The 12,772-nt window shown below is 44.5% G+C and overlaps 1 protein-coding gene across 4 annotated transcripts in view; it reads right to left on the bottom strand.

Annotated features, from left to right (window-relative positions):
* RASGEF1B (RasGEF domain family member 1B) overlaps positions 1 to 10,348 on the bottom strand; it is a 35,588-nt gene extending 25,240 nt beyond the window's left edge. The window contains exon 1 of one of the 4 annotated variants that reach the window (XM_007438467.4): positions 10,193 to 10,348. Coding sequence is in view for 1 of the 4 variants with exons in the window: in XM_088133137.1 (XP_087989263.1) it covers positions 1,575 to 1,577 (3 nt within the window). In the remaining 3 variants the exon portion in view is untranslated. Of the gene's footprint in view, positions 1 to 1,574; positions 1,711 to 9,992 lie in introns of those variants that run through there. The other 3 variants (XM_007438468.4, XM_088133138.1, XM_088133137.1) reach the window with 3 other exon arrangements.
* Between the last annotated feature and the right edge of the window lie 2,424 nt (positions 10,349 to 12,772).

Below are 12,772 nucleotides of genomic sequence, written 5' to 3'. Positions count from 1 at the left end.
CCATCTCCAAATGGCAGTCCTCATGGAAGCACAGCCTTGGCACACTGCACATCCGTGTGCCCATAAAGAGCCTGAATCCCACCCCCCAGCCATTATGCCATCCTTCTTCTTATGGTGACCAGCTGGAGGCGAAAGGTGAAAGAATGCTTCTCTGAGCACAAATGAAACCAAGGAAAGATACTCTGGGAAAACACCTGATTTTGAAAAGCCAGAGCTAATGGGACAGCCTGCAGATAAGGCTGCTTTTTTTCTCCATCTGTCCACTCTGTGGCATACAAAGCATTTGCAGTAGGAGTAGAGAAGCTATTAAGTTATTAGCCGGATTCCTAGGGACAACCCCCCCTCAAAAAAAAGGAAAACACACCCCGAGCACAAAGAATTCAAAGGCTGGCTTGCTTCTGGCAGCAGGTCAGGACAATGAAGGCTTTGAAAAGCCCCCCCTCCCCCCCAGACTAAAGGATCCAGCGAGTAAACAATAAGAGAAAGCAAAACTTGCTGTTTAGGGAATAGAGGGCACACTCAGCTGAGCCTTCCCACTCTGTGGGGACACCCCCCCCCCACCAGCTAATCCCTCTTTTCAAAATGCCAAAGGAGATTTGCATCAAAATAAGGGAGGGCAGCCGGCAAAGATCTTGAAAAGTCACATTCATCTCTGGGAGCAGCTGTTCAACCAGGGATTGGATTCCTCCCAGCACAAATAGGTCAGGAGGGGGCCGAAGGAAAGGGGTCCACGTGCCATAACAGGAGGAGGAGAGCCGTGGGGGCTGGTGCAGCAAAGCTAGGAGCCCTTAAGACAGAAGCCAGCAGGCAGGAGTCAGTCGAGAATACCACAGGATGCTTTGGAAGGAGAAGACACTTCACACAAAGGAAAGAAAGTTAGAGAGACAGAGAGAAAGAAGGAGAGAAAGGAAGAGGTAATTAGAAATTGATCAATCCATGGACATGGATAGATTCTCTTTCTCCATCTTTTCTTCTGTTTACTCTTTGACAAGAGCAAGAAAGTCAACCAAAAGAAAGATTTCACCCATGCTTTCTCACCATAAACCTTACATGGATAGTCTCTCTTCTTTACAGCACTTTTCGACTGCTCAAGAATGTGAGTTCTCTATCTGATATACTGGAGATTAAAAGGGAAAACAAACCATAATAAAACAGCCCTTGCCAACGCCAAGATAAACCCAGCTGCAGGTGAAAACAATGCCATGTATAAAATCAAAGGAAAACCTGCTGCAAGTCAAGCATGTGAAGATCTAAACATGCTAAAAACCATCCTTGAAAATGTAAGGTGTGCTTCTTAAGAGGTTCTCACCCATCCATCCCCATGGCAAAACAGAAAAACCTGCCCCTGCCCCATATGCAACTTCCCACCAGACCCCACACCTTCTGAACAATGGTAAATGAAACCATCAAAAGATGGTGGCCCAAACGGGATGTGCAAACCAAACCCATGGGTGAGTTCACATGTCACCCAAACCAAATATTCTTCATTGTGACTTAGCGTACCATCCCAAATCAGCTGTTAATAGAAAGTGTGAGGGTTTCTTCAATGATTATGGTGCATCTCAATTATTCACCATGGTTGGTCACTGCAGTGCTCTGGCACAGCCTGGCTTGGCTCAGCTTGTGATTCAGCTCAGTAATGCAGATTCTTCGCTTGGCTGTGGGTTGGAAGGGCAAGCAAAAGGGAATTGCAGCATCCTTCATTTGGAATTGGCCACAAACTCAGGCCTTGCTGGAAGAGTAACAGTATTCTTTCTGCAATTGACAGAAGAGATACGAATGGGTGGAAAAGGTATTTCCATGCTGTGTCTGTCCGTCTGTAGCCTCATCCAACAGAGACCAAGGAAACAAGCTGGCCTAAAACAGTTCTCCTGTAATCATTCCCAACAGTCAAATAAAGAATTATGTAGGTTTTATTAGATGTAAAACCTAACATGCAGATAAATTCCACTCTATTTAAGAAGTTGCTGCCTTCCTTCAAGCTATTAGAACAGATTTGAAAAAGTACAAGGAATGGGGAAGACGACTCTGAAGCCAACGCTTTGGAAACTGACCCTCCGTTCAGTATCATGCATTGCTTTTTCCCTCCCTCCTCCCATAACAAAAAGATCTAGAATAAACCCTTTAAGGAGGATTTCTGTGTTGAACACACTTGATCTTCCTTTAAAACCACTGGCTGTCAATTTTACGAAATGAATGTCTGAAACCCCTAGGATCCTGACCATTCTGTGCAGCATGGATTAGTGGGCAATAATGCTAGAGGGGCTGACATACAGTATTATTATCCTCCAAAGACCCTGGAAAAATTCAGCCAGCTACTTACTTTGTTACAAGGGAAAGCTCAGGTGATTTATGGACTGAATTAATTGGAAAGGGATACACAATAGATTTGAGAATAGCCAAAGCTACGCAAAGCATGCCCTAACTCCATGTGGCGGGCAGCATCTGAGGCCAATGTCTTTTACCAAGTCATTATTTATGATCAAGCAGCTGGCAAGGAAGCTCTTTCAAACAATAGCCCATCTTGAAGTCAAGGCATAAGCTTCACATCTGCATTTTCTGCCTATTATCTCTATTCGGACCCCTGATGTTAATTTTGGTTGGTTTCTTCTTTGAACCCAAAGAGGAAAGATTTCTAACAGTGGTTTGGAACTCAAACTGCTCTAAGTAATAGCTTGTTTTAAAACTAGTCTGTTGACTAAGCTTGTCTGCATTTATACAAGATGCTAAACCAAACAAATCAAGCCATATTCTGCTATGTGTGAGCCCAGCCAGTGCATTTAAGCAGAAGTAAACCCACCAAAATTAATGACAACACTTCTAAGGAACTGAGAACAGATTACAGGGCACATTAGCTGAATGAGAAACCACACATTCTGTTTTTATAAAATTCCAGCTCTCCTCTATTTGCACCTACTGCTAAATCATGGCTATGTAAACCCTGATTTGCCTTTCAAACACAGAGACCTGATTCACGTGAAATCCAACCCTATCGCCAGGGGATGAGCAACTCATGCCAACTCAAAGAAAAACAATGCAATCATCCTTAGCTTGGCATTATGTGTGAACAATGTCATTGCTCCCAACACTAATTACAATGATCTCAGGTGGCCAGATTTTAAAGATTTTCACTAAGGATGGGAGTGGTAGGTTACATGCCTCCATCTTTGACAAGAGCTTACTTCTTAAAAGCATTTTAAAAGTGTCAATTTTTTAAGTTGGAATAACTGCTGTATAGATTTCTTGCCAGACAGCTTATAGGCTGCTGAGCTGTCCCGTTAATTCTGCCTAAAAAAGAGATGCAAGGAAATATTTTAAAAATGTATTGTGGTGAAACCTTTGAAACAATCCAGCTGAACTTTGGTAGGATTAGTGGCCTCTAAGGGGTCTGCCACCCCGATCATTTTCACCCCATTCTGCCAAAAAATGAAGCACTTGCAAGCATTTTGACATACTCCCTTTCGAGCTTATTGTTGAATTAAACTGGATCAATTTGACTCTAATCCTATCACTTTTGAATCACAGAACTGAATCGAATCCTAGCTGATTTGCACACCCCAGTGATCCCTCTTGCCTTCAATCAGGGCCAGGCAATCCTGGGCCTAAATGCATGTGTGGTTCTTATGCAGGTGGGGAGCAACCCGTGAGAGAGGAGAGCAGCAGAAATGATAAGAAGTCCCAAAGGAAGAGACATTGGAGCAGGAAACAAGATCTGGTCCTCTGTATCCTCCTGGGGGGGCGGGGGGGAGGGAAAAGCAGCAATCTCAATTTTTGGCTGTGTCTACTCCTTCCATAAATAAAACCTGCAGGTTTTTTAAAAAAAACAAAAACAAAATAGGGAAGCAAGGACAAAAATGCAAACAGTGCATCATGTAAATATCAAAAACTCTCAAGTACACTTGCCATGGGTACCCACAGCCATGATTCTATGTGTCTGATGAATCTGTATCCTCAAGACAGTTTTGTAGGTTAGCGTGAAAAAGCAATGTAGGGCTGATCCCCGGCTGCTCTGCACTAAGGGAGCATGAAGATTCACAGAGCTCAGGAATTAAAGAAAGAAAATGAATCAAGTGCTCCACGTTCAGTGCAATCTCATATTAACCTCAATGCTAATTTCTTCCAGTGGAACTTGGCCAAAGAAAGGGACGGAGGGGAGGAAAAAGAATTAACTACACCAGGGCTCTTCTGCAGCTGGAATATTTCAGCTATCTGCCATGTTGCACAGAAGGTGGAACTCTAGATGCTAAACCCTCGGCTCAAAGCTTTAGCCTTGCAAACAGTCCTACCTATAAAGTCAACAGATTTAAGGAGGGTGTTTCATAGGCACGAAAGAAAGACAAGGACTGGAAAGAAAACAAGTGATTACTGCTTTCTGTTTAAGAGAAAGATGCCCACGTTGTTGGGGGAGGACGGGAAGATCTTTCAAGATGAGTAAGAGCCTTAACTTTTAACCTCCTTATTCAGACCTGTTTCCAACATGCACACCCACACGTTTCAAGGGAACACTGGAAAACAAAATTCCTTAGACCAAGCAGAGACCTGAGTCACTCCACGATCTTGCAAAATATTGTCTCTGACTATTTTTATATTAAGCGACAACCACAGCCCTCTGTTGACTTCTGTATTTAAATCCACAAGCAAAAAGTCTCCTTGATTGCAAACTGCTTTCTAACGCGAAGCACAATGCAGATATTTTAATTATTTCATTATCTGCCAGGCACAGATCCTTTCTTTCCAGTATAAATCTCTATGTAAACTGGCCGCAGCCTGATAGGGCACAAATCAAATCCAGATCAGCTATGGTACCATTCTATTATAAAAGCTGTGCGACTTAAGGATGCCTCATCTTATCTAAGGAGCAAGAGAGCAGACCGCAAGACAGGAGAAATAGATAGAAAAGCAGGCCTGTCAACTCCCAATGAAAAATGTCTGTTCCAAGCCTTTCTCTTTCCCCTCGCCCCATAATGTTACTGTCGAACATACCAAGTTGCCACTCAATCTGTGCCTGATCTAAATCAATCAAACTATTATCAACTGGACTGTGGTGTTTTGCTCTCTTTGAAACCATCTGCCACTCCTAATTTCTACACGTATATCTCCATTCTTCACCCTCTGACAACATGAATTTTTGCAAAATGTATCCATGCCTTGGGGCAGGAGCGTCATCTCATTTGACAGCCCTACAAAGATGGTTCTGTAGTACTACCGGAAAAGACCCAAGCATTTTGTCTGTTCTGCAGTAGAGTCCGGCGGAATACAATATTCTAGGCACAGTAAAACAATTTGAAATCAACAGCACAGAGACCCTGCGAAAGGAATAACTATCTTCATAGCAGCCTACCTGATATTCATATTCCTTCCAGAGCAGGATTGTTATTTAAATAACAATGGTCTGCAAACATTTCCCCATCACAGATGTATATTCATAAAGCTGAATGGCGCGGCTGCAATCTGGAAAACACTGGTAAAGGGAGTAGGAATGGAAATGCTCACAATGCAGGAGTTCCAGGTATCTTACCAGGAGAGATGAATCAATGCCTGACATTTTTAGGGCCTTCATCGCAACGCACTGCAGTACAACCTGGAAACCTGTTTTGCGCAGGTTCTCTGGTGCACATTAAACGAGTTAGCATTCAGATGTCACTTCAACCATCACACATTTGTTCTTTCACTGATTTCTGAAGAGTGAATGTGTTTGCCATCAGCATCACTCGATGCCTATGTCTTTCAGCCTGTTAAATGTGTGCATGCTTCTTAACTACTTCACTGTGGCATCATTTTATTTTGTAGCTTCAGGATGTCCCACCTCTCTCACAGAGCAGGTTCCCAGAAACTTTCCTGCATATTCTTGTTCCCGCTGATGTGTATAAATACAAAACCTTCTTATCCAACTCTTGTTTTAAAAAGCACGATCTCTGTAATTAGGTTATCCATAAAGGTATACACATAATGCTAAATCATAATCTGGTTTGTTTTGGGCTTACTGTGAATCAGACCATTATACCTGGTTCAAAAAACAGAGCTAAAACATGGCTTGTGGTCCCTGATGGAATTAATAAAATGGAAAGCAAAGATTAAACTAAAATGAACTGATGAACGATTTGGACATTCTTCCCCTTACCATATCAATTTCAATGCCTCACCTTGCTGTCATCCTATCTGAAACCAGGTTCTATGGAGGGCAATCTTATTCTTATATGAACGTAAGAATATAACCAGTGTCCTGCCAGATTGAATCCCTGGCCCAGCAGTCTATTCTCATAGTGGCCAACTGCAGAAGACAGCCCACCAGTCTCCCAGGAGATGGCCTTCATGGAAGTCACTGATCTCCTTGACTTCCATGAATCAGTCTAACCCTTTCTTGAAGCCAACCAAGCTAGTAGCCAGGACCACATCTCACCCAAACGTGTCTTTGGAAAGATTACCTCTACCTTACTTTCCCACAGAATAATAAATGGAATGAGAATCTCTGCACTGTTCAATCAAAGCAAACCCTGCTGAGATCAGAGAGCTTTATTCACAAACGAGGGTTCTTGCTACAGAGAGCTTAAAATGCTTCAAATAAATAGATGAAACAACCATGTGCAAGACTGTGGCTCATAGAGGCCTCTTTTGTACAAACAGCAAATCCCACTACCCCCACCCCACCCCTGCCCAAAGCACAAGTAAGACTATATATTGCCAATCTCTAATCCTCAAGCAAGCAATAATGTAATCTTTACCAACCTGATGCTCTGCAGATGAAACGGGATCTCACTCTGCAGAATTCTCATACTCCAGATTGGCAATGGCTGGGGGATTTTGTAGATATAGGGAAAGACATCCACTGAAGCCATCTAATTTTCCAATCCAAATTGCCCTACTGACTGCAGTAGCAAATGGTAACCCTAACCGTGTCTGCTCCTAGCACAGCCAGAAGTTTTCTATGAATGGATCCATACATTCTATTGAACCATAATCACAAACCATGATTTATTGACTGAATCACAATAGGTTGGGCTTGCAGACTTCAAGAAGATATAAACCATGACTTATGAACAGCATCTGAGCTCACACGTAGTAGTAAGATGTAATATGGTTTGTAAAGGTTAGAGTATCATATCGTGCAAAGCCAGCCACTATCTTTCCAAAACCGTCGTTCATGGTTTACCATGTTATGAGAACCCAATCAATTATGGCTTAATCAACAAACAATGATTTAAGACAATGTAGACCCAAGAGTAATCTTTGTTGCAGTCAATGCAATCAATACACCACAATCAGCAAGCCCCACTGAACACAAAGGGACTTACTTCTGAGTTGTCACAGAGGACTGTATTCTCCCTTTGAAATTAAACTTCCTATTTTTTTCCAGCAGTCCTCTTATCTCCTGGTATCCATCACCAGCTACAACCCATAGTTGTATATAAATAATTGTACACTCATTTTCAATGGAAGGGCAGGAATGCGTCACTGTGTATCTGAGTGTTACTTGTCTCACCATCCTATGATCAAAACAAGGCACTGGTCCAGCCCTCTCTCCCTGTGAACTCCAGAGATTCTCTCTGCATTAGCTTCCTTAGTTTTGCATCCCCGGGTGCTAAATTTAGAGGATTCTGCAATACACATTGTAAGAGACCATAGTTGGCAAAGAGAGCCAAAACAAGCCTACTAGCCCGTCTCCAAGAGAAAGAGAAGATTAAAGACTCACCCCACAGTGGGAGGAAATACACCAGCCAGTCAAGACAACATTAAACTTGCTGTATCTGTAGTTTCATTTCTGATCATGTCGATCAGATCTTGTTTTGATTTGCCACAATTTCTCCCAGCTCTTCTCCTGGGCCACATACTAACAGAGGGTAGTCAGCTAAGATTAAAAGGGAGCAATCTAATGAGAACCCATTAATATGGATTATCCTAAAGGTGTTACAGGATCAGATTTTTGAGGCAAAAGCCATGGAGCAACTTAGCAGTGTGGAGGTCTGGGTTTCCACAACTTGAAGCTCCTGAAATAATTATATTACTATCTAAAAGACAAGGCCTCCCATAAGGACGTTACATTCAGCTTCAAATGTTATCTGATCACACCTCTGGAAAATTTTAGTTTGACAAATCTAACCTCCATGATTATGTTACTAGAAGCAAATAACCAAGACTGGAATAACCAAGCTGACTCTATGTAAAGACCGGACCCAACTTTTATTACCATTATAAAGCATCGTCTTAATAAGCATCAATATTGACTCTGAGCAACCCCCCAAATAGACTTTCTTTCAGGATGATCTGTCCTCAACCTGGCCAACTTGGCATCTTCAAACTGGCTTGCAATTCTGGGAACTGAACTTCAAGATATCTTGGCAACACCTGGCTGGAGAAGATACTGATATGCCTGGGAGAAAGTGATCAGCCTGAAGATACCTACTAGCTGTTTCCACACAACATTCTTGAGCAGGTCAGCTAAAGACCTAGCAGCTCTGTGCATCCCAATGTTCTAAGTTTGACTACGGTTAAGTTAATTACTTTTTTAGCATCTCGAATTATGGTATGAACACATGATGTGTAGGGTTCTGAGCACAAGCTCAGAAAATAGGTTAATTCAGTAATTAGAATCAGTCAATTGTGTTAATGCAACCAGCAGATCCATCCATTCCTAGTTTCAATGGGAACTTGAATTCGAGTGTCCTTGGTCCCACTCAAAACCTTAACCACTCGATCACACTGTTTCATTCTGCTCAAGCCTGTTTGCTTTCAATACCCTTTCCCTGAACTGAGAGGTTCTACCGATCATTGTGGCCAACATCATTAACGTACCTATCTAGGCATTGTGACCAACAAGCCTGAAAAACAGAGCTATGGTCAGCTGACTTGTAAAGTTTCAGAATGTACACTGACTTAGGAGGGTACATTTCCTTGGCCCTAAGTCAATGAGTGACAAAGATCATGTTCCAATGCTGTTTCACCGCTGACAAAATAAGCAGCTTATTGACACCCAGCAAGCTTATTTTGGATAGTTTTACTGCTGCTGACCTGGGTCAAATCACTCAGGGACTCACAGCAGGAATCCACACAAACATTTAGTCCGATTGCTGAATTAACCCATCCTGGGTTCACAAAATACACTGAAGCCTAACCAATCAGGCAGGGTTACACAATGCACTAAGCCACAGAAGAGCGAACCACAACTAAAACAAAGCCACCGTATCTTTGACTGACCTAGACAAGCAGTTGTGAGGACCCGGCCAGCGGGAAGCAAACGGTCAGATTCCTACACCCCTTTTAAACCCTGTCTATCCACACACAGCAAGCTTTCACCAAACCCGATCCGGATTCCTGGGGCTGAAAGCAGCCCTTTCTGGAATTCGGCGGGGAATTCTTTGCTTGCTTTCAGAAAGCTAATTCTGGATAGGAAGAGGCCGACGGCTCTCCCTTTTAATGCACCCCGTTAAATATGGAGGGGGGATTCCGAATTGGAGCGGTACAGCTCGCTTTGGAAAGAAACCTCCCTCAGCAAGCTAGCCCGGGGATCCGCTGGTGGCTTCCCGCGCAACCTCAACTAGGATCGCGGCTTTCAACCGCAGCCCCGCAAGTGAAGTCGCGCGCGCGGAGAGCGCCCTCCTATCCTGCTTTAAACAGCCCGGGATGTAAACACCCAGTGCAGCATCCTCGCCCCAATCTCTCGCCTCCGCCTTCCCTCTCGGAAAGCCCTTCGTGGGAAGGGACCCCAGACTCGAAAGGACGGGGTTGGGCTACCTTCTACAGCAGCGCCAGCTCTGAGGCCCCTCGAAGATCTTTGGGGCTTTACTCCGCAGCCAGCCATTTGCATCAGCAGCAGCAGCAGCAAGGCAGGCTCTGAGTTCGTCCCTCCGCGCAACATTCAGAAAGAACCCGCAGCCGAGCCCGACGGCGGGTCTTGCTCGGAAAATCTTCAGTCGGAGGCGGGGGAGGCAGCCCGCGCCAGCCCCGCGCGCCGGGAAGACAGCAGCCTCAAGCCCTGAAGCCCCCGGGTGGCTCACCTGAGGAAGAGAAGCCGGTCGCCGGGGAGAAGGCACGGCCCGGCCCCTCTTTCTGAGCGACTGCACCTACCAGCAACAGCGGCTCGCTCGGGCGCCTCAATAGGAAGGCGACCCCGCTTCCCACCACACGCAGCCCGGAGGAAATCCGACCCTCTCCTTCCCCCTCGGGCTCTTCCGCCAAAGTCCGAGCCGCCACGCACCTGGCTCCGGCGGCGCTGGGAGAGCGCAGACGGGCGAGCAGCAGCGCCCTCCGAGGCTGCGGGACGGCGGAGACTGCGCGCGCCCGAACCTTCCAGCCCCTTCAGAGAGCAGCCCGGGCGCGCTGGGAACGCCCCCGCCCGACCTCCGCTCGAGTGTGCCCCGGCCGAGTCTCGGCGGCACTAGTAGCGTCGACGCCCCCTCTCCTTGACTCCGCCTCTCCAGGATTCTCCCACCAATCCCGGGCCGGGGATTCGCCACCTTCAGTGGGTGAGGCCGGTGCAGGAGAAAGGAGGGGGGTCGCGATGCGCGTGGTTCGGCGGGATCCTCTCCGTTTTCTTGGAAACTACCGGAGGGTCGTTGAACCGGGGTGGCGATCAAGGCCGAGGCCAGGCCAGGATTTTTAGTTTCTTTTTCTTAAGATGGGGCTGGACCGCGTCTCTCGTCGTCTCCTCCTGTACTTTGTGTCTCCAAATGTTGGTCCTGCTCCAGTTTTCCTTCTGGAGTTAACAGCGAATTTGGTTCGGGAGCGATGCCTGGCTGCGTCCATACGTCATACAGCTATTAAACAAGAAATAGTCTGGGACTTGAGACCTCCGATCTGTTGATGTTGGTGCCCAGAAGTTGAGCTGTAAAGCTAGCAGTTACGTTTTTAGTGGGAATAATCCTCACCAGCTTTTTAAGAGAAAAGGTCATTGAATCATTCCCTCTACTCGGAAATGCCTGCAGCTCTCGCAGGCTGTAGCTGTGGATTTGCCCAGAACTGTCAACAGGCTAAGAGAGAGATCTTTCTTAGGAATTGTAATTGGGGAGGAGAGAAAAGTTATATTCCAAGTGGCATTTTTGATGTGACTCATATAGTAGGGGATAAATGGATAATAGATGACTGCATTAATTGTAGTTGCTTCACCAGCTGAAACAATAACTCACAATGCCTTCTGAGTGTTATAATTGCAAGAGATAGCTACTATTGCAGTCTATGATTGGATCACAACATTTTCAGTCGAATTGAGTTGATTCAATAAACCATAGGTAACTGAGCCATTAGGTAAGCATGTTGTATTAATTTAGCCATTATAATTTGGAAAGCAAATTTATAACTTCATCATGTGAAGCCAGACAGGGTTAGTTAATTTAGTAAACTCTGGTTAACAAAAACCAAGACTTAAGTGTGTTGGGGGAATACAGCCTTCATACCTTATGAGCTTACTTGCTCCGTTGAAAAGGCTGAGTTCCCACATTGCTTTAAGTCTTACATTGGTTTTTCAGTTTCTGGTTTAATTCTGTTTGCAATACCTGCTAACCCATAATTAACTGAATCCTGGTTAAGTGAACTAGTCCAACTGCTTAAGTTCACACAGCACCAGTTGGATTTATGTAAAATACAGGAGCACCACCTAACCAACCACATTTTACTGTAATGTGCAGTGTGAACATAACTAGTGTGATTTGTTATAGTGTAAACCCAGCCAATTGTGCCATATTTATTTATTTATATATATATATATATATATATATATATATATATATATGTTGTCACCGCCCATCTCATTAAAAAGTGACTGGGGAGTTTACAGAGAAGATAAAATTAATTAAAAATACAGTATAAAAACAGCCTTAAATAAATAATAAATAAATTTCAAGAATTGATGGAATTGGTGAGTAGCTCAGGGAATGTCATCAGGGAGCCAGCCCTCACCAGGACTGATTAAAACTCTTATTGCCCCACGCAAGCTGGCAGAGCCAGGTCTTTAGTCCTTTCCGGAAAGCTGGGAGGGTAGGGGCCTGCCGCACCTTTGGGGGGAGACTATTCCAGAGGGTGGGGGCAACGGCAGAGAAGGCTCTCCTCCTGGGCCCCGCCAGCCGACATTTTCTCACTGACATGGTCTGGAACATGCCCTCTCTGCCTGAGCAAACCATAGAGTACAGGAATAACCCAGCCATAATAAAATGTCTTATACAGGAATGGAATAACTAATATTGAAAATGATAAATACTGTCATTGTTAGCCTTTTCCCACATCTTCCAGCCCACCAGAATGGGATCTACTATTATAAATGGTATCTGGAATATCTGTTGACACTGTTGAAATAGCTCCAGAAAAAATGAAAGAGTGAATAAAGCTGTGCATTCCAAAGAGTGAAACGTTTGAGCTGCTGAAGGTTTCAGTTTACCTTGGAGACTTGCTGTGTCTTTGTAGGACGTCTTTGGTTTATCCACACCAAATGATGAGCAGATGTACTTTGGGAAATGTTAGCCCTGGATCGGATCCCCAAAGGGAGCAACTGCTTTTGTTTCAGCACCTCCCACTTTCTCGAGTTTCGAAACATGGCCCTTCCTGGGCTTTCTTCCGGGATCAGCAAGAGTAATGGATCAAGTTCTGAGTGCTGTAAAGGTGGCTCAGAAGTGAAGAAGATCAAAAGGAGCTCTGGTAGGGATACACGGACCTAAAGGATGAGTTTGGAAACAAGTCTTCTCTATTTTTTTTTAATGTGTACAGTAACTAGCAAATATTTGCCATGACTCATTTCAAGACATTGAGAAGTTCATTTGGAACCTATTGCCACACAGTTTCTTCTTAC

Source organism: Python bivittatus, unplaced genomic scaffold, assembly GCF_059951505.1.
Source record: "Python bivittatus isolate LINGU-HERP-01145 unplaced genomic scaffold, Pbiv_v1 ctg000070_np1212, whole genome shotgun sequence".
NCBI lineage: Eukaryota > Metazoa > Chordata > Lepidosauria > Squamata > Pythonidae > Python > Python bivittatus.
The sequence above is the reverse complement of the archived record's forward strand: the minus strand, read 5'-3'. Positions and strand labels throughout refer to the sequence as shown.